This window comes from Haemaphysalis longicornis, unplaced genomic scaffold (assembly GCF_048455015.1).
Source record: "Haemaphysalis longicornis isolate Haplotype H1 unplaced genomic scaffold, Haemaphysalis longicornis Haplotype H1 scaffold_1, whole genome shotgun sequence".
Classification (NCBI taxonomy): domain Eukaryota; kingdom Metazoa; phylum Arthropoda; class Arachnida; order Ixodida; family Ixodidae; genus Haemaphysalis; species Haemaphysalis longicornis.
The window spans coordinates 483,934,330-483,957,223 of NW_027526203.1; the positions used below are offsets into that span (position 1 = coordinate 483,934,330).

Below are 22,894 nucleotides of genomic sequence, written 5' to 3' on the forward strand. Positions count from 1 at the left end.
CAAAGTATACTGCATTAGCACGTGCTAGAACCGGCAGCGACCGGCTTCGCGAACTGGGCATCTGCAGTGCGAGCGAATGTACGTGAACTAACGAGGAGAAGAGGTTGTGAGAGATCACACCACGAAAGCTGGACAGTGTGTTCTTGAAGGTCAAGCAGTGCCAGCGTGTGCGACGACATCATTGTTTGGTGAGGTTTCCCTGCGCATGTTCGCCGGCTCTATGCCAGCTTCGACAGCATCGGTGTCAAAATAAATTTCAGTCCGGACAGGTGGCCTCGCAATTTTTCCAGCCTCTCGGACAACTCTGCACATGCTTTTGCCTCAACAACCCCAGACGGGCACACAACTGGTCACAGCACCACCACCAGCGGATATCCATGCGCACCGAAGTCTCCAGAATGGCCGCCAGACTCCGTGCTGCATGGTACGCCTTCCCAACTTGGGCGTGGGACCAATGCTACCCGTGGAGGCAACAGGCAAGAGGGTGGGCACAGGGGGCTGACCAGCGACGCTTGGAAGGTTGTACCAAGCTGTCACGTCGAGAACATGCGCAGGATTAGCACACACGCTGCTCCCAGCCTCTGCTGACCGAAGACAGGCAAGTGCGGCCACCAGCTGTGGAGGCCTGAGGTGAGGTGGCCTGAGATGGCCAGCTGCGGGGCCTCTTCGCGTGGTTAGCTAGAGCCGGAGAAGCCAAAGTTCTCAAGTATGAAGCTGGTGTGGCTCTTAAGGGAATGATAAAACACACTGATTGTTCAACTTGAAATTTTACTTGCATAAACCAAGAAAGAAAGGAGGAGGGAAATGTCTGGCCATCATTGGCCATAAAACAAGCTCTAAAAACAGGTTAAGAAATATTTACTGTACAAAATCTAGACCTCTGTTGCAGTCGATAATTGACGGTGCACACTTTCTTGTGCTCTCTCGACCTTACTCAGGCCACGCCAATTCCAAATACATCTTGTATATACAGGTTCAGTTGCGAAAAATGACAGACATTAGCAAACACACAATGTGCAAGTAAGGTTCATAAACACTGTGCGTTAGCCATGTATATTTGCTCTTATAGTGGTAGAGGGCATTTATGTACAGAGAGGTGAGCACTACAGACAGTGTGCCATGTAACTAGTACCACTTCTGGAACTCGACTAAGTAAAATAAGCCGCAATGACCTGAAACATGCCAGAAGACCCGACTGCTGGTGCGGCGTCATGGCTGCACAAAGGCGCACTCGCTTCCATGCTCCGTGATTTCACCACAACAGTGATCTGCACCACAGTAATACTAGCCTACATCATAGTAGTGGCAGCAGCACTGCCACATGAGCATTTCCCACTGCGCTCATGCTTTTGCACTCCACTGCATTGATGTGAAGCGCAGTATGGAGACAAAAATGTAGCAACTGGGATGCTGGTGTCATGGTCTGCCTAGTGACCAGGCTTCATCCGTGTGAGCCACAAAGTCTTTTTCCTACACTTTTAAAAACAAAATAAAAAAAAAAGAGCATCACCGAAGCATTTGGCAAAATGTTGTACATCACAGGACTTCAATACAACTCATTAATGTAAAAGTACAGTAAAACCTCGTCAGGGCACACAAGTTACAGTTTCATATAAAAAGAGTAGTCATATCGAATAATAAAGCCACCATTTTTAACCACCTACTAAACTGTGCTACAAGTTTGAAACACCTTGCTTTTGGCTTCCCACCAGGTGTGGTTTAACGAGGTCCCACTGCATTACAGGTCAAAGATAATGGTTGTTTGAATGGCCGAATCGATCACAGCATCATAAAATCAGAATGAATGCACAGAGCTCCCGTCAAGGGGCAAAGTTGGCGGCCAGTCAACGAACCCGTAAAAGCTGCCACAAATCTAAGTGAACGTGCACGCGGGGGTCGCTCTGGTTTCCACTGTCACTAGTCGCATGCGTTTAGTGAAAGATTATGCTGCCAGATGACAGGGCAGTATACAGCACCATTTATGAGTAATCTCTGTGAAGCCAATGTTTCTGCAAGAAACAGGTATAGTACTTCATATTCCGTGCCACAGTTGATTTTCTTCAGAATTTTTCCGAAACAGTTACTCATTGTGAGCAACCAAAAGCAACAATGATTTACCTCGCATAGTGTAGCATAAATGTGGGGCAAATGGAAGGGATGAATTGCTACCCAGAGTTCTGTGAGGACAAGTGAGGAATCATGCATAATAAAAAACTGCACAGGTTGTGGAAATTCCAAAACAGCATGTTTTTAAAAGCAATCTCATTCGGCCACCTCGAAGAAACTGATGACGCACTGCTACTTGCCATTTGCTAGGCCGACCGTGAAAACACTGGCCCCGCAATGGAGGACGACAAATGTCGCTCAGTGTAGGCTCCAAAATCTCCACTTGAAATGGGCACACCATCAGCAGGTTTGTGAAGCGGCAGTGATATGAAGGCTTGCAACAGGCCCACCTGAGGCTCAGTGTAACCCCATTATGCGCAGCGCACAAGCTGGGCTGTTTTCACTTTGCTAACATTTTGGGTGCCGAGCGTAATTCTGAAAATATTTCACAACTGCAGAAGCAACATAGTTTCTTCTTGGCAACAGTTAACTTGGTTTAGAAAGACTTCATAAATAATCAATAGTAAAAAAACATTCAAAGCCACCGCCTACAGCCATCTTGTAATGAAAATTGATTGTTGAGAAGTAAATTTCTATCCTAGCTTAATTTCTCTTTTTTGATGTTTTGGATACAACACTGGGAGCTTACAATGTGCACTGGTCAAGTTTGTATGCTGCAGCACTTGCCAAGGAACACTAGCTTCACACAGACCCTCAAAGAATGAATATTCACAATATATAAAAGCTTTACTTATTAACAATGTGAAGTTGAGTAAAATGTATTAGCACGGAGATTCTTGACATTCTTGTGGTGAAACCAAGAACGTTGCAGGTTTTAAACAGAAGTAGCATAAATAGCCATACATTGGACATGAGTGAACAATTTTGCATTTCAAGACACCGACTTTAACATTATAAATAACACACAAACAAAACCACAAACATCAAATTTCTAGGAGAAGCAACACAAGTGAAAGAACTAAAAATTGAGGCGCATGGACAATACAACGATGAGAAGGAAAAACAGTTCCAGATATTCGACACAATGGGGATAAGTCTTACGGACTCAAATTTAATAGTTACTACCAATGCTACACCCTAAGCAATAAAGGTAACTTGATTGCTGTCCTGGTGGTGTTCTCAAAATTAAGGCTGGCACGCTCACATGCTCTAATAGAAGTATTTGTTTCTGTCAGCAATTCACTTTACTACAGGGTAGAGAACGCATCATTAAAACTGTAGTCATTGTCAGCCATAAAAGTGCATAAAACATATAATGTGCCCAACTTTTCCATCAGCAAATTTTATCCTCACAACATACATGCAAGTTTCTGCAAAGGCCCCAAAACAATGTTTTATACTGTTAGAAACAGCTTTATTTTAACAGATCCAACATCTATTGTAGATGCAGTTTAGTGTGACACAGTGCCACCTACACCATGAGCCCATAGCAGGCATCGATATCCTTGCAGTTTTATTTTGTTTTTTTTTTTTTGGAACTGGTGGTAGGTAAATTCTCGAGGTAGATTTGCAAGGGAACAGAGCTAATGGCGTAGGCACTAATGTAAGTGATGAAAATTTTCCAACGACTCGCAAATGCTTGCCGCCCTTGCAGATACACTTACTGCTTAATTTACACATTCCAGACACTGCATGTTCATAGACACTTCACACCTGCGTACATACTCGACATTGCAAACATATTTTACACCGTTCAGCTGCCTCGATGCGTGCCAACTGCTGGGCAGAAACACCAAATTCCGGCGGTGTGGTCTCTTCCAGGGATTCCAGGGTAGATTTCTGGAGCGAGCGTGTAAAGCGGCACTGCGCACTCTTAGGAACGAAGATGGCGGGTTTCCCACTCGGCGGTGGCCCCGTGTTGGCTGGGTTCCTCGCAGAACCCCGCAAGAAGAAGCAGGGCAGCCCTGTGCAGCAGCATGCAACCATGGGCTCCCTCAGCACTTGCGCGAGCAGCCGCACTTGCGCACCACCTCCACGTGCTTGGTGTACGTTCTGCCAAGTGGACACACCATCTTGACGCTGCGTCGCTTGGTCTTGTGCGCGCGGCAGCAGTGCTCACCGCACGAGCCGATGCACTCGGCCATCTTTACCTTCTTCTGGGACCGGCAGCCGTCCTCCTCAATGTGGTCACGATACTGCTCCTTCTGGCATGTTGGGGCTGCAACAGGAAGCAGAAGACCGCCTGATGCAGGGCTGTTTGTCTCAACGTGGGTGTCAGAACAAAACGCAAACCGGAACCGGAAAAAAAAAAAAAAAAAGGATATTTTTGATTGGAACAAAAAACGCAACCGAAACGTTATTTATTATTTCGTTCCGGGGCAAAACTGAACAAAATTATTTCAGTTTTCAGTTTGAGTGGAAAGTTCAGGTATTTCAACATTCATTACAATTTCCACGTAGTGAGGTGGGACATTGCCGCCGGTTCGATGGTATATAAAATTGCCTGTCGTTTCGCTGGCGACATCTTCCCTTTGGCAGGCTTGCTACGCTACGTGCTTCCCTACTCTCTCACTCTGCCACTATGTTCTAGAATGATATACGTCTGTCTCGGTGGTCAGTGCTTAGCTTCCACGTGATCACAGCACGTAGTTAATTGCAAAGCAGATGTCGTGGCCATGTTCATTTATTGTTATTTTATTTGGGTATTTATTTTATTTGTTTAGTTATTCATTCACTCATTAATTTATTTTTTCATTTATTCATTTATCTATATCACTTATATTCTACTAAAGCATCGTTGTAAGGGGGTACAATACATAAATGGGCCCAAAAATTCACAAAAACCACATAATAATAAAGAAAAAGAAAATGCAATGTTTGGCATGATTACAGCAGCATGCATTGAGTGCAGCTACAGTGCATCGGAAACTCAATTAGCAATTTTTCTTGCGGGCTACCATGAACTGTTATGTACGATTATGAACCATTATTTTTTTCGTTTCGGAGCTGACCCGTAACGGAACTCATATTTATGGCATGAAACAGCAACCAGGGTCAACAACTGTCTCAATGCTGATGGATTATTAACTTATAATTGCATCCAGAAAGAATACGGGCTAGTAAAAATGAGAGTTACCGACATAACCCAAAACGAAATTGAGATACATACTACTCGAAAATTCTGACGCTTTGAGGAATACATTGAGCAAGGACATCCACAAATGGATGTTTCAATTCGTATGTTTTGATGTGTTTGATGTTGTGACTTGGAATTGGCTCCGAGCACATACAGCAGGTGCTCCAAGCCAATCTTGCTCTGCCATGCAGCAGGTGCTAACGGCTCATTGCAGCTCTTGCATTCCTCGCACCCCGCCTCATTTCACCAAATATCGTGAAACGAGTAAGTTGACAATACAGAAGGTGCGTCTTTGCGGCACTGGTAGATGCAGCATGAGTCGGGCACTGAACGCAGACACCGCCAGACCTGTCAAAATGCAGTAGTACACTAGCAAAGAACTGCCTCGCCTGTGCTGACTGGTGCTATTGGTGGCCACTGCCATCGTTCAACCATGATCTGTGATACGGCCAGTGCCCATTCAAGGATATGGATTACACTTTGGCCGTCCCAACAGAAGTAGTTCTTATCCTGTGCGCCTTTTCCGTAGAGTGTTTTACTTCGATTAAATGCCGTAATAAGTGAGACAATGAGAGACAAAAAGAAAATGTAACTTTTAAAGCAGAGGTTTGTTGATGTCCATAAACACCACTGCAAGGGGAGGGGGAAACCCTCACTTCAAGGCCCACACGGGAGACAGACCGAAAGCAGACGGCTTCAGTACTTGTCCCAAGAAACAAGACTGTTTCACCCTTGCGATGGTTTTGTCGAGTGAGAAAGTGAAAACAGAAGAGCTACTCCTAACCCATGAAGCTCTGGGCACTGTGATAATCTTTCCAGGCCAGCTGCACCAGCTGTGAACTCCCCTTGCTCTGCAGACAAAGCAACACAGCCTCCATGCTGGCAGAAGGCTGCAGCACAGCATACTCACAATCACTATCTTGAGACCGTTTGCACAAGTGCGCAAGCATGCCACACTCGCCCAGCCTGAATAAAGATCCTTCCAACAAATAAAGTGGATGAAAAAGGTCATTCATTTGTTATTCGTTTAACTGGTCCCTACTAACAGTTCAAGGTAAATTTTACATAACTTCATGTAGGTACGTAGAACCTCGGTTTAATAAGATGTGTGAAAAATTCCAACATTTTAGAAAAAGTCAGACACAAACTCGTGAGCTTGAGGTTGAGATGACGATGTCGAAGCTACATTAGAGCGCATTTGTCATTGGTGCTCTTCTGGTTATGTCAGCCCTAAACGTACTAGCTGCTGTGTTTATTACCATTGCCTTTACCAAAATAACGCAGGAAATGGTACAATATTTTTATCACGGTGACCATGTTTTAATAAATTAGAAAAGTTAGGCCAGCTATAATGTGACAAGGATTCTGAAGCGATGGCTAAAACACTAAAAAAAATTTGCTCGTGATGGTGCTGACTTAAGGCCAACTGCACTCAAATTTTCGACAACGTAAAAATAATGTCACCTAATAGTACACATAAAAAGAGTGTGAAATGCGAAGTGCTACGTTTCAAACATGAACGTGAGCGACGCAAACGGCTCGCAACATTGGCGTTTTCGGAACCGAAAATGAATAGAAAAGGCGGCCATTACCGGCAGCCGGACGTGACATACGTGATGGAACGGAAGCGGCCGCACTAGAACTGACGGCCGCTCAGAGTCGCATTCAGATGCACGTGGTAGCATCGCATTTCACACTGTTATTTCCACAGAATACCTCCCACTAACGTTTGCCCAGGATAATGGAGTTAGGCGTAATAATGACATCGCGTTGCTATCAATCGAAATAAAGTAGACCGTACGACAGTTATTTTTCCTTCAGAATAACTGCCCTTGTAGCAATCCTTGGCATTGCGAGTAAAAAAAAAAGCGGGCCCTGATTTACAAAGCTAGTTGCTCGTATGATATCGAAAAGCAGCTTTGGTTATCCGGTGCCTCGGCTGTCACATTGCTCTTTTTGAAGGGAATAAACCACAAGTTGGCAGAGATCAATCACTATTTTTACTATACATTACGTGCAAATGGCTTTGTGAATGTCGGCCCAGTATTTTCCCCCTGTGTGCACATCGAGAATCGAATTATAAAAGGTATCTAAAACTATAAGCCAGCTTCCACAGCTAAATGATGCACTAAGCACGAAAAAAGTTACCAGTCTACCGCTGTTTTCTACTTTCACCAGAGACATGTGCTGTTGAAAACATTTTGCTTTCAACTAAACTAAATCTAGCGCTCTACAAAAGTACATACTTCATTTGGGAATTGAAAAAAATCAAGTCTATTGTTTATGAGAGAAGCAGTTCTGTCAACTTTCGCACTTCGAAGACGACGGCCGATATTTGTGCAGATGTATTTGTAACCACGAGCAAGGCTGATTTTGGTTCACTTACAGAGCGAGGCAAAAGTCGCACAAATGTTTATACCCGCGTATACAACAAATCTAGTTAGGTCGCAAAACTTTGGACAGGTCTAAGGGATGAAGGTTGTGTTGGCCCAGCCCAAATATTGCAAATACGTATTGGACGTGGAAGTGCAAGTGGTCAAGAATTTATAAAATATCTTTTTTCTGTGATAGATGCAATAGGAATGACAAATGTAAGGAAAGTGTGCGTGTCGCGCTATATTTTTTTAGTAGAAATAATATTTTCAAGTAAAAAGAGTTTTGCTAGCTCCAGAACGTTCCCAAGTGCGTGTATAGTTTGAAGGCTTCTAATCTCTTTTACTGCACAGAAAAAAAAAAAAATGCGGATATTGCTACCTATGCGGTTAGTTTTAAACATATGATAACGAACGGCGGTACAGCGCGATGTTGTAGCAGAGAAACGCTGGGTGAACGCGTCCCTGCGCCCGGCGGAGCGTCGTGCAAGTCGTCGCAGAGGCGCGAGCTCCACAGGACCGGTTCCCCAACCTCTGTCACAGGCCGCTCGGAACTTGTTTCGGCGACTCTCCGCCAGGTGCAGATGTCGTCTGCACGGAGCTACTCTGAATGACGGTACCTAGAGTGCTGTGTGCCAACGAAGATTAGGATTTCGCCAAGGTGATTTTAAGAGCTTAGACTGCTTATTTGGATCAAATTTGGACAAAGAAAAATTTTAGTGCAGTTGGCCTTTAGTGGACTCTGCGTACTCACATAACTTGTGCAAGGCTTGCTCACTTGGAGCAGTGCACTCACCCTGGTCGCAGAACGGCCCGCTCCAGCCGCTGCGGCAACTGCACTCGTAGTTGTAGCGATCTACAGGGATGCACTTTCCGCGTTTGCACAGGTGGTTCTTGCAGGGCTTGGGGTCGTCGTACTCTGTGCAACCGGGTGACACACGCTGCTGCTTGCGTGCATTCACCAGGTCCATTGGCTTTTCGTTCACGTACAGCTCCTTCATGCACCCTGCAACGAGATGTGCCACTCATTGTCCGCAAACACCGTGAGAAGCCGCAATAAAGACAATAAACTTGAAGCAAAAACAAGGCCTCTTTGCAAACTTAGGGAAAGTTCCAACCCTGCTGAGCCGAACTTATCTAATGAACCAGAGGCGTTAGCCATAACTTGTGCTCCCACCAGATGCTGCGTTCAAATGTCGCCGATATACAGTGGAACCCTGATGACACATCCCCCGGTCTCACGACAACCTGCTTCTTACGACGGATCACCGCAGTCCCAGCAAACTCCCCACAGAAACAATACATTAATAACCCCGACTATCCATTGCTGTGGTGTATGCGGTCCGCTTCATACTATGGACCCTGGTAGGGATAAGCCGGTGTTTTTCCCATCTTTTACACCACTTCGCCGCATCGTCCCGACCTTTCTTTATTCTTAACCCCCGTTTGATGCTGCTTGATGTGCAAAGGTCCGCCGGTGGGCCAGACCATTCGCTGAACAGATACACGCAAGCAGGTGCGTACTCGTGAGCAGGAGTTCACCTGTGACAGCCCCACGCGGCAGCAGTATGCCAACCAGCCAACCGCAAGAAGTCAAAGTCCAGGTGGCCAGCGGACCGCCCATTTGAAGCTCCCATCGAGCCGATGAACATAAAGACATGTACAACGCAACCTCGCGGCGATGACCGGACACCCGCTTGCCTTGCCTGCTCAATCCAAGTATCTTCCTTTCACAACGCTCCCCCACCCTCTCTTTGCTCTCTGCTAATCAGTGTCTTTCAAAGCTGAGTCGGCCGCATTGTCACCCCATTCCTTTCTTGCCTGCCGTTTTGCCATCCCCGCCTTGTACTCGCTTGGTCTTGGCAGTTTCACCACTGGTCGGCGACTTTGGCTAGTTTCGGTTTCGAAAATTGGGGCAATCCTACAGCAGGGTGCTGCGGCGTGGCCCTGCTTTCTCTTTCCCTCAGCGTTTCTTTCTTTCCACACCATCAATGCTCCTGCACCTCCTGACACATGTGCAACAGCTCAGCCACGCCGATCTTTCTCCCCCCCCCCCTTTTTTTCTGAGAGTGCACAGCGGGCCAGTTCGGTGCGTGCGCGAGCCAGCAAGTGTGCGAAGGGTAGCGCGGGTTGGCTAAACATCTCCGCGAACGTCAGTTGTAGCGACCGGCACGTGGCGCCCCGGCCCCGCTGCCACGGAAAAATGACGTAAGCAGTGCCCGTGCCGTCACCAACCTCCTTCTCCCCTCGCCACTCGTTGCCGTGACGATTAATGCAATGCTTTTCAGACGCCACGTGCCATTAGGGGAGGATTTGGCGCTATTGGCGTGAATTACGCGGGACCACGGTGGATGCTACAGAGGCCGCCCCGTGGTTTCACATTCTCACTTTTTCCCCTTGCTTGGCTGTGTTGGCATTCCAAGCTTCTCGCATCGGCCTTCATGTGTGCCCGAGGTGCAGGGCTGGAGGGCTAGCGCCAGACGGCATTGGGGTCATGTGGTGCATGGCGCACAGCTTGCGGACTAGCGCATATGCTGTAGAAGGGGAGGGGGCACTAAATACGCGTTTTTTTTTAGAAACTTGGAATTTTAGCTAAAGGTTTGCAAACTATGTGAGAATGCGCTAAATATAGTAGTTTAAATAAGTTCTTAGCCCACCTGTCACGTGAGACTGTCTACTAGGCTGGCATTTATCCGTACCTCGATGATACGACACCTGGTCATACGATGCTTTCACGTGATCTCTTGAAAGTCGTATTATCAGAGTTCCATTGTAGCAATAAATCAGTTGCTAGGTCTGCGTGACACGCCACATAGACTACGCTACTAGGATTTATTTATTGCGCAAAGTCAAAGTTGCGCATTGATAGAATCTTGTTTTCACTTTTTTCACCCGTGTTTTCTAGTTTGGCTGCCCTCAAACTACCTATAAATGAACGCACAGCTCCAATGCGCAAGTGCCACAAAAGTTGTCAGCAAGCTGTGGAAGCCAGGCAGGCACCATGATAGGGAATATGAAGTTGTACGTTAGCATTTGCCCTGTCTGCTTGTTTTTTAATGCCATGTTCGTAAGCCGTGTACTTAACATTGGGATTAATGACTCCCACTGAAGGAAGAGCATCTGAATGGGAAAGTGCAGTGGATTTCAGAGCTCATGCATTACACGCACCATCCTCACATTTTTAGTCCAACTAGAATATAAGCTTTTAAATTGGCAAACAAACTGTTCACAGATGTGATTATTTATGAGCCAATGGGGCTTACAAGCCTACCCAGTTGCCCGCACAAGTACCAAAGGCAGTAGGCCCAAATGTGCGTGAAAGCGGAAGAAAAGGAATAAAAATAAATGACATCAGTATATCCTGTGTGAGCACCTCCACTTCCCACCCTATAGCAAGGCACATTAACCACCAAGGTTACGAAGACCCCGCAAAACAATAAAAGCTGTTGTTGCTACCTCTAATAATTTTCAGTGGCCTTATCTTTCATTCTTTCTATTTTACCGAAACCCTAAAAACAAAACAAAACAAAAATGTCAGCCAAACAGATTTGCCTTTCACTGCAGATCTTGTGATTGTTGCGACGCTGCAGTCATCACCTTGCGTTCACTCTTACAAATCACGTGCGAGCTGACCTCGTGCAGTGGCCACAGCAGCTACTTCTACAGAGTAACGTGGAAAGCTTTGAAAACTAGATCGGCCCTGTTCATCATGGACGATGTCAAATGCATTTTATGGTTCCCTTCCCCTACACTCCCACCATCAGGAAATGGCAGCTGTGCAAAACCTTGTCCCGCACCGAGGAAACTGGAGGCGTTGCGCAGGTGCCACTGGCGCAGCGCGTCGGCCGCCACGTCTGCGGGCAGGCCACCCACGTAGAGCGGCGTCTGCAGCTCCAGGTACTCGCGAGGGCCCTCGTTGACCACTGACCGGGGCGGGCCCCCGTCCACCCTGAGCGTCACATTCTTCTTCTCCACCACCAGGGCCAGTGAGTGGTACTCGCCGTCTGGCAGCGTCTCGAAGCTGAACATGGTCGAGACGGGGTAGTTGCCAGCATCGTAGCTCACCCGCACGCGCCCTTTGAACAGCTCGACAGCAAGGTGCTGGCCCTCTCCGGTGTAGGCGATGACTCCGGACTCGCGGCGCGTTGCCAGCTTGAGCGTGATGTTGGCGCGAGGACGTGTGTGCAGCGGCTCGAACTCGAGGAACGAGTCCTCCCGAAAGCTAACGCTCGACAGGAGCTCGCAGCGGCGGCCAGTGAAGCCCGGGTTGCACTTGCAGACATAGTCTGCCCCCGTGCCGCTCGGCTGGAAGCAGACGCCGTGCTTGCAGTCATGCTGCTGGCAGGGGCTGGTGCGCGGGTACAGCATGGCCACCATGGGTGCAAGCTCGCAGTGGGCGCCACCAAAGCCACGCGGGCAAGCGCAGTGGTAGCCATTGACGCCGTCCACGCAGGTGGCCCCGTTCATGCACGGTTGCTCGGTGCAGTCGTCCACATTCACGCTGCAGTTGGCACCCTCGAAGCCCAGGGCACAGGAGCACCTGCAAATGCACTACTGTTGCGACTAATGTGACCACTGCTATGGGCTGAGGCTTCTTTTTCATTAAATGTCTTTTCTTCTGCCTCAAAACACTTCTGTCACCACTGGTCAGCCTTGCTATGGTCAATTTACCCTAAGTGAACATAAAAACATGAATGATTAACAATGCCTCAGGCCTGAAATCTGTCATTCCACGCCAATCTCAGTTGAGGAACAAGTTGCTCTCGTAACAGGCGCCAGTGTTGCCACCAGGCTACACGCATGCAGGACTTTGGGACATGTTCCCAAGAAAGAAACTTCTAGCTTCCCTGTGAGATCTCAAATGGCACTGCCCAAGAAGCTAGGTCTCTGTTAATAAAAAAGACACTGGAAACAAGTCGCCCTGTGTGGCTGGATTACAGTGCCATGAATACAAATACAGTGCACACAGCAGCAGCAGCAGTTGCAATGCCAAAAGCATAAAAAAAGTATCACAGCATCATACGAAACGAGAACGGCAGAGCTAGTCTATACGTTCTTATGAAAAGAACAGTGAGGTAAATTTAAAATAAGTGTATCTGGCAATTACCGCGGGAATACTTTACTATGATTCGTATGAGCTCTTATGTATAGGGGTGTGCGAATACTCGAATATGAATTGAATAGTACCTCTGCAAATAATTCGATACATGAATCCAATATCTACTATTCGACTTTTCAAATAGTCGAGTGAAATTTTCAAATGTCCCCGGCTTTGCAAAAGCGAGAGACATCGACAGGGGTGGAACAGGGTATCGGGGTTTCAGAGCAGCTGTTCAGAAACAGGGTTTCAGAGCAGCCCTGGGAGCAGACAAAACTGCTTTTTGTAGCAGGTTTGCAGCAGTCAGAAAGGCCGTTTGGCAGGGAACTGGCACAGGCTGTTGTGCCAACCCGCTGCCAATTAAGTTTAATCTTTTTATCCACTATATTATGTGTTCTTCCGTGCACTAGAACCTACGCCCCAGGAACACAGTTCTTGCAAGTACATGTACTATATCTATACACTACATGCACTATATTTGGAAATTTACAATATGCGGAGTTGTCTATCTTCGGCCCCAGCGAGTGCGCCATGTTATCACTGTTGAAAGGGCAATCCTCACGTGCAGTTGAAGGGGATCAGATAACAGGCCTCGCTTCGTGTCCAGCAGACAGCAGTGTTAAGCAAACTTACGGTGGCATTCCGTAAAACAAGGCGTTTGCTTGCAATTTTTTCTACAGAACAGCGGATTGAGTGTGTGCGAAGAACATAGCTTTGTCTTCACCGGTCAAGGGGTTGCAAAATTCGACGAAGGTGCCGTAAACTACGAACGAGAGCGTATTCAGTTTAAAGGCATAAATAATGCTGGACCATCCACCTCACAACAAAGGCCAGCAGAACTAACAAGCAGGCAAAGCATTCGGGACCTTGTTTGTTCAATACACGCAGCTACGCTCAAAAATGGTCGATGAAATTGAAGTTCACTTTCAATAAACTACAATCTTTCATGCGTATATTATTCTGTTTTCTGTCTGTTTGTGATGTGACACAAAAACGTTTTACTCAATTTCGGTCATTTTCCATTATTGTGGCACAGCGGCCAGCACCGGCAAACAAAACCGTGCATGCGACACACATAAATACAAAGTGAAGGTGGAGAAGGCAGAAGTTGGCTTTTGCTTAGGCCTTGCAGCTAAGCAAACGCCACCCTCCATAGCTGCTCATAGCCTTGACGAAACCCCAATCAGAACCACAATGAAACGCAAGCACAATGTTTCAGCCAAGTTTTCTGGCCCGGGGCGTCATGGCGGTCGTATCTCGAGGCACAATTAAGGCCCTGTGGCAGAGGACAGCGCTGATAATAAAATTTGGCGCAACAGGGGCGGTTCGGTGCAGGATGGCGCAGGTGAACGATTTTGGCGCTCAATGGTGCAAATGGCACAGCTGTTCCACTCCTGCATTGGTGCACGCTAACGCACTGCTGCTACACCATCTGCTCGGCAAGTTTCATATAAATCGCGCTTTTGACAAGTGCGCCTTGCAGAGGCCGTAAATTTTATCCCGCTGCACGGAGTAATCTGCGAATGTGTCGATAAGATCTTTCTTTTGTGCCGCACCATCGACTCTGGCCGCTCGCCATTTTAAATTCTGCAACCGGACGTCTACATGTTAAGGCAGCTTCTGGTAAAGACCGCCGCCATTTTGACAGCGGTTGTGGCTGTTTTTAATGCGGTTGGTGTATGGTTACTGCGTGTTTACTTGGCTTTTAGCCCACAGTGGATAGCGCAAGCTTGTGCACGGCGGCCGTAGTGCAAGCTTTCCTCCCACTAGGTATTGTTCATGTTCCAGAGAAGTGCCTCATCATGGTCCATGACTGTGGTTGTGCCGTGTTTTCGCATCTTATTGTTCATGCCTGCAAAGTGCTCGCTTCCGAGTTAGAGGTGTTGTACAGTCGTTGCCTATGATTGCAGTACAGCAACTCCAGTGGAAGTCATTTTTCTTTTTTTTTCATATGCTTATCTTGCTGGTTCCAGATTTCTGGAGTACTTCCAATGAGAGTTGAAAAGTGCATTCTCTGGGTTGAAAAAAAAATGTCATGTCTCCAAAACATGCGAAGTAGCTTCTGCTTTTGCACAAAAACCTATGAAAAAAAAATTGATATTTGATTCGATAATCGGCTTTCTTTCCGAATTCGATTCCATACTTGATTTGAAAGTTACTATTCAGTATTCGCACACCCCTGCTTATGTATCCATTTGTGGCCATCATAAGCTAACAACAAAAGAGGTTTTCTGATTGTCTGCTACCTCATTTGGCGCCTTCCTACCGTGAATCGGCATCGCGCATTTCGTTTGGCATATCCCAGGTGGCACCGTCGTTCCAAGTTCAGCTGGAACGTCTAAATTGGCCGCCATTTTTCCATAGGCGAAAATTGTTTTTATTTTCAGAATAAACAGGTAAGTACCGTCCTTGTTCTCGGTGCCAAACAAAATAGACCACAAAATGCGACCTTTGTGTGAAGTTTGAGCGCGAACAAAACAGCAGTCCACTCAGGAAAATTTTTTAGTATTCCATTTATCGATTCCCTGTATACAAAAGTAGAACCTCGTTGATACAGTACGCTTAAAAAAAAAAATTAGCGCCAATCCACACTGTGAATGTGGTTGGAAAGCAAAGCTGTAAACGACACCCACAACGATTACTCATGCGACGTCACTTAAATTCACTCACGTCGCTCTACATATTGTGAAACCAGAGGGAAGTGGAATGCACTTAACCACACCCTCTAATACTGTAAGAGATATTCTTGGTAAGGTTAAATTAATGCACGATGCATGAACGGTGGTTGATTGAGTTGTTTGGTGGAACACATGAGTAAAAACTCATTTTTTAAGAAATTATAGCTCAAACCCGGTGTTAGGTGATCTCACTTCTCAGTCTCTGCCTTCGCGGACGGAGGCGATCAGATCGGCTGCAGAAATGGGGGAGGAGCAAGAGAGGAGGGAGAGCATCAGTAAATACTTAAATTAAGATTTCTGAACGGCACAGAGTGCCGCCCAGGGGAGTGGTTCCTTCTTCACTGTAGCGCATATTCAGTCCGCGCCGACTGTGCTCTGCCCAGCAGCTGAAACTGGGTAGGCAGAGAGGGGCTGGACAGCAGCATCTCACATTGCTCTTGTTCGGTGGTTGACGGAAAGAGAGGAGGGTGCTCAGGGCTAAAGTCGCACACCCCGATTATGTGGCAGAGTGTTCCTACTTCTGAGAAAAATTTACATTCAGCGACGTAGCGATTGGGGTTCATTAAGTGAATGCGCGTCGGGTGTGGGAAGGAGCCGGATTGTACGAGCCGTAGGGTAGTTTGTTTTTCTATGGAGAGGTCAGGGTAAGGTGAAGGTAGGGTCTGTCTCAGAAGGCGATAATGCTGGGTTGTGTCCCTGAACGAGAAAAGCGGGTGACTGTCCTCGTGCAGCTCCATAGGATGGGGGGGAGGAGGTAAAAGTGCAGGCTGGGTGGTCGTATTCGTTGCCTCCTATGAAAGCGTTTGCGGGTGTCCAGATGAGCTGAATGGAACCGTTTCGTGAGTGGTTTTAGCACGCGCAGTGCAGGTCGGGATACCAAAACCGACTGGTTATTCTGGTAGACTCGTTGGGAATCGGTGACTACCTTACGAACCCCTGTTAGAGTGAGAGCCAAGGCGATGGCTGCCTTTTCTGCTGCCGTCATTTCTTCGGTCTCTAGTGCGGCACCCGCAAGAAGGTTGGTTCTGGAGGTAGCCTCAATGATGGCGTACTGCTAGCCTGGATGTTGGGAGGCGTATGTGTAGACAACGACATGATGCCCACCGAGGCTGGTGTTGAGCCTTTGAGCCCGTGCTTGTCGGCGACCCTCGTCGTGTGAGGGGTTTATATTTCAAAGAAAAGGGAGCATATTTAGTTCTTGTCGCCAAACGTCCAGGAGTATATCAAGCGGATTGGCATTCTGTGCTGCCCAGCTAATCTGGTGAAGGATGCGGCGACCCGCCGCAGTTCTGCTCATTCGGTGCTTCTATACACAAAGATGGCCCTCTAACCGCTTTTCCACCGTCTTGTAGAGCCCCGTGCGAAGCAGCCTTTTGGTAGACGCACTCATGGGAAGACCAGTGGCTTGCTCAACCGCCTTTCTAGTCATTATATAAAGCATCTTAAGTCCTCCTTGCCGTAAAGAAGGCAGGGGGCTGACGTAAGTGATTCGCAAGAGGACAAAGGCTTGAAGTAATCGAAAGGTATCAGATTCCTTGCGGCCTCGCTTCTTGGTGTTAACTTGCCTGATCATGTGTATGATTTTATTGATAGTGTGAGGCCCTGCAATGATCTGTCACTCTTGGTGTTGGTCTGAAGATGTAGGCGCAAAATCTTGATGCTGGGGCTTGGAGTGATGGCCTGGCCATCAAGGGGTATTTCAATGTGTTCCTTGAGGTGTCGTTTGACGTGAGGGCGGACGACAAGAAGCTGATAATTTTTACGTGTTTACTGGAAGCCACAGGTTTTAGCACACTGGCGTACTAGAAGTGAGGTGCCATGGGTTGGTGTGAGCTTCTTTTAATCGCTATCACGTGGCATTCAGCGAGAATGCAGGGGTTGAACCCGTAGATGTGCTTGCTGAGTACACCCCTTTTCTTCCCTATCTTCGCATGGGCTCGTAGCTAAATCGGAAAGATAACGGGCTTTTGCTTTGTTACCCGGTTAGTTCCAGGTTCGATTCCTGGCGGTGCAGTAAATTCTTTTATTTGTTCTCGGGAGTTTTCTGGTGACACCAACGGTCGCGAAAGAACCCTTGGGGGGTAGAGGTAGAAAGCTTTGCTTTAAAAAGGCGAGAGAGAAGCACACTATCTGAGAAAACGTACGATCTGCCGCCATAAAAAAAAAAGCAATTGAGAGATGAACATGAGCATTTAATGGCCGTTTTCACTTGCACATGTCTGTAGACGTCTGCTGGCGCATGCTGCAGCCCTTTGTGAGCAAGACCTCCTTTTCTAAACATTGCAGACTTTCGTCCACACTGGGATTGTCCTTCACGCTAAAGTAACTCCGTACCACTTCTAAGCTGACTATGGCCTGAGCACATGTGGCTGCTGCAGACGCCACCTCTTCCTCCCCGTCATCGCCGCCATCTTTCTCAGAGGCTTTGTCCAGCGCCAGCACTGCTTCTTCATGGCGTGATTTCACCACGATTTCTACCAAGGTTAGTGTTTCGCATGTTGGGACGTCGTTATGCAGGCGACGTGGCTAAAGGCAGCCGCGTTACCAAGCGACTCCTGCAAGCCCAGCACTGCAAGAAAGCCACCACGGTGACCCAGGCGGCCCGACTGCTGCTCGGCGCCTGCTTATTGCGTTACACATGCTGAGGCTCGTCTGCACACACGTCAGACCGTTTTTTGTTCACTGTAAAACGTATCATCCGGTCGTAATTGCATAAAATTTTTAAAATTTTGAATGTACTTACCAGGAAATCGTGCTATCCAGAAACATAGTAACTGGGAAAAATATACAGTAACGGTATGGAATATTTTTATTACTCACAATTGTGAGCGTTGTAACCGGGAAATCGTATGAACCGGGAACGCATCAACGGGGTTCTACTGTACATACACAACAGCTATAGGCAAATCGACCATGGAACCAAGTAGACCAACAGCCTTAAATCTTCGCGCTGAATAGAAGAGGCATTTCCTACGCATCTGCCCATGTGGCAGCACTGTGCAGGTGCTCATTCTGCATTAGTTCAGAGTTGCTTGGAGCTCAGTAGTGTTGGCTCAAGAGCCCTCTGGGGGCCCTCTCAGGTCCGTAGAGTAAAGACGGCACCAATTTGTGATGTGGTCACTTACATTACATGAAAACTGGATGGAAAAGCGAGAAAGAAATGCTGGCTTTATTGTTTTATTTCTAGACAAACAAAGCCGTGTTTGTTACCTAAAAAAAGACCCTAAAACTATGCTCTCAGTTAAGGGGGGACACTGGTCTTAAAACAACTTCTTTTATTTTCAAGTAAACTCTGTGAAACTTGTCAGTCCTGCTGCTTTTTTCCCACTGATTTCAAATATGCCAGTATTTTTTCAGTTGGTCAATTAGTTACCAAGATAATTAGAGATAATTAGCCATTTTGCCCCAACAATTAACAAAACAGTGTTGCTCACAAAACTGTAATCTTTATATTTTCCATTACTATGAACCCTGCTGAATGCAATCTTGGAAACAGTTTTTTGATGCACCGCTTGGAACTAATTTTACGACTCATTAAACTTCGGTAGCACCAGTGGCAAGGAACCATTTTCAGTGCCCATTTCAAACACCGAAGTTTAATGAGCTGTAAAATTAGTTCCAAGCGATGCATCAAAAAACTGTTTCCAAGATTGCATTCAGCAGGGTTCATAGTAATGGAAAATATAAAGATTACAGTTTTGTGACCAACACTGTTTTGTTAATTGTGGGGCAAAAATGGCTAATTATCTCTAATTATCTTGGGAACTAATTGACCAACTGAAAAAATACTGGCATATTTGAAATCAGTGGGAAAAAAGCAGCAAGACTGACAAGTTTCACAGAGTTCACTTGAAAATTAAAAGAAATTGTTTTAAGACCAGTGTCCCCCCTTAAAGCAAAAAGTTGTACGCCGATAAGTGCCAAACAACACAATTAAATATGCTAAACCAGATCTCCCAAAAGTATTAAAGTATCCCAAAGCACACCTATAAAGCACATCTCTCAACAAGACACCAGGTTCCGCTGTACACTGTAGCCCACCTTGAGAGGTCGAGGCAAATTTGGCATACAAGGCAGAAAGAACTAGGCCATAAGCCTTTAGGTGATGACACAAAGTCCTGATATTCTTTGATTTGGAAGAAAAGAGGTACAATGGCAGGAGACGAGGCCACGAATGTGAAGCAATAGCTCATGCCCATAGCAAGCGATACATTGCTCGAAGAAAATACAGTTTGACATTTTATGCATGCTTCAAACCTATCAGCTGTAACACTTACAAAAATATTCGCCCATAGCTTTCGGATCCCTTTGCCATGTCAATTAGGCAATAGGACTGGTACGCGAGTGCAGGCTAGAGAACCACCGGGCATATTCAGCCCAGACGGCATTTAGCCGCGTGTCCTATACACGTAAACAGCCAGTTCTTACGCGTGAAGAAATTAATTTAGTACCGTTGACAGATTTAAGGCCTTAGGATCATGCAAAATAACTAAAATAAAAACAGAAATGTGATACAATAACACCGCTTTGACTACCTTTGCTTACCCTAGGTTTTATTTACTTCGACAAACTGCAGACACCATCGCTGTAATAGGTGACTCACGTGTAATGTGTGATGTGGTCAATGCATGTAGCACCATTCTTGCATGGGTTGAATTCCTTGCTGCAGAAGTTAATTTTTTTTCACAATAGTTCCCTGGAAAAAAATTCAAAGCCAAATAAGTTAGCCGCGGTCATGACGAGAAGCACTTCTTCACGACTGTGTAAGCGAGATATAAAAAATTCTGGATCTTTTATTCTCATGATAAGTGGGATTCGGCAGCTCATAAAGTGAGCAGCAGCCACATCCCATTTTCCCCTTAAGGAACACAGCAGCGGGACCGTTACTCCTCCCTTGCCACATGCCACACTAACCGACAGCCCCACACCCGGAAAATAGAGGCATTCGCATAAAAGTTCCTCGAGCACTGTAAGGGGCCATGAAGCCAAAATACCACTTTGTTTTACTTAAAAGAAGTGGTGCTACAGTGGAAACCCCAACGTGTGTAATGTGCAATGATAATACGACTTTCAAGGAACCGTGCAAAAGCGTCGTATGACCGGGGTGTCATATGATCAGGGTACGGGTAAATGCTGGCCTATAGTAGGCAGTCTCACTTAACAGGTTGGGGCGAAGTACTTAGTGAAGCTACTATACTTAGCGCGTTCTGGTGCAATTTGCGAACTCCTAACTGAAATCTAAATTTTCTAAACACAGAATGCCATATTCGTGCCCCCTCCCCTCCACCACGTCTGCGCTAGCTCGCCAGCCATGGCCGCATGCTACACGACCCCCGTGCCATCCGGCACTACTATTATAGACCGCCACCTCTGCGCCTCGTGCGTGCGAGACAAGACCAGCGGGGTCAAGCAAACTGAGAGGGGAAAAGGCAAGAGAGTGGAACTGCCAATGCCAAGCAAAACCAGTGATAGTACATTGCGGCGATGGAAAAAGGGCGGCAAAGAAAGGAGCGGAGCGACAACGCGGCTTTGAAAGACACTGATAAGCAGAGAGCAGAGAGAGGGGGAGACAGAGTGTCGTGGAAGGAAGAAACTTGAATTGAACGGGCAAGAAAAGTGGGTGTTGGGTTGCGTCGTATGTGTTTTCACGTTTATTGGCTCGATGGTAGCTTCACATTTGTGGTTCCGCGGGTCACTTGTCTAGACTGTGACTTCTCGCAGTTGGCGCGGTGGCGTTCTGCTGCCACGTGAAGCCGTTGAAGGTTAACTCCCGCCCACACGCTTGCTGCTTGCTTGCGTCTGTTCAGCAGTGGACCAGCCCGCCTGCGGACCTTTGCACATCAAGTAGCGTCAAACGAGGCTTAGAACAAAGAAAGGTCGGGACGAGGCAGCGAAAGGGTGTAGAAGATGGGAAGAACGCCAGTTCATTCCAGCCAGTGTCCATCGTATGAAGCATATTGCGTGCACCCCAGTGTCAAATCATTGGTGTAATGCATTATTTTTATGGGGATTATGGCGGAGCGTTGCCAGATGGTTAAATGCGGCACCACATTGTGAAAATCTGGTGGAAATTTGCGGCCTCTGATTGGGGCCTCTGATATTGAGGTACAGTAGAACCTCGTTACAAGGGACACTGTTACAAGAGACACTCGGTTATAAGAAACATTCGAAAATGGTTTGGTTGGTTTTCCTATGTTCACCATGTTAGCAACATTGCATACAAGAGACATGATTATAGGAGATACCCTGCTACTACGGACAACTTTTGGGGTCCCTAGAGTAAATTTTTCATTATTTAGAAGAGACACAACGAAACGGGGGACCTTATATGAAGGACCTTGTGGAAAACTGCCCTGAAGATGAAGCTTGGGCCTGCATCCAAGAGACTGCAGAAGTTCCTGAAACTTTTGAGGAGTTTGTGCTGCAGATGTGGACCTTGTGTGTTTGAGGAGCCTACAGATCATGTGATCCTTGCACAAGTAAATGGTGCCCTAGAAGGTGAACCAGAGGAGGAGAATGATGACGAGGGTATTGTAGGACAGAAAATGTCAGCAGTTTACCTACAAAACTGCTTTACTTACAAAAGTTGGGAAGGAAGCTAATACCATCTTAAGCCCCTAAAACTACTATGAATGACATATACGTAGTGAGAATTTTCTTGTCGACCTGTCTGAATACACTTTGATACTGATTTATAACTAAGTGGTCATGTTTGACTCCGCACTGTTTTTAGAATTTTTGATTACAAGAGACCTTGGTTACAAGAGATGTTTCCCGGGTCCCTTGAGTGTCTCTTGTGACGAGGTTTTACTGTGTAAGTGTGGCTACACCCGACAATATCTGGAAAAAACTGGTGAAAAAAGTGTCACTGCTTTGAACTATAGTTCCCTCTACTGAATGGAGGCTTTCCCAGCTCCTAAACACCAAGAGCCGCTGAACGGCATATGTGTTTTAATGTGCTTGATACGAATTTCGGGTTTTCACCACTGTTTGAAAGTAACGAAAGCACAAATGTTACTATTGTGCATTAAAAAAAAACACAATGAACAAGATCCTCTGAAATTGTTTACGGAGTATGTGTACCCACTAGCGTCCTGGCTTTTTCTTCTTTCTAAACTATGGCAGCTACATGAGCTTTGCATGGAATGTTGATTGCACGAACAATGAAATGTTAAATCCTCCCATATGAACTCCAGAGAAATATACACTATTTCAATGTAGGTGAAAAGGCACAGCGACAATTGCATTGGATGCGTGGTAACCTGCTCTGCAGGCGTGGTTATGGAAAATGGAATGCATGTTATTTATACAGGCACTAGGACAGACATAAATAAGAAGTCATATTTCACTCCTTTCAAACCTATTTTGCCAATTTAATTATAGAGGTAAAGAAGCAACCCCTCCATTATGTCATTATAAAGGTGATCAAGTCGCCACTTCAGTCGGATACATGGATCTCCATCGGAGATCAAAACGCCGTCCTAAAAGGCTATGTTTTTGAGAATTATGTGCAGAGAAGTGCCGGAGCCAGAACTACGTAATA

At 46.4% G+C, this 22,894-nt stretch overlaps 1 protein-coding gene across 1 annotated transcript in view; it reads right to left on the reverse strand.

Annotated features, from left to right (window-relative positions):
- Window positions 1–748: 748 nt before the first annotated feature.
- LOC144156355 (protein slit-like) overlaps window positions 749–22,894 on the reverse strand; it is a 418,661-nt gene continuing 396,515 nt past the window's right edge. Inside the window, 5 exon segments of the mRNA XM_077688358.1 lie at window positions 749–4,285; window positions 8,372–8,581; window positions 11,373–12,115; window positions 19,955–20,030; window positions 20,033–20,047. Coding sequence (XP_077544484.1) covers window positions 4,062–4,285; window positions 8,372–8,581; window positions 11,373–12,115; window positions 19,955–20,030; window positions 20,033–20,047 — 1,268 coding nt within the window. The 3' untranslated portion in view covers window positions 749–4,061.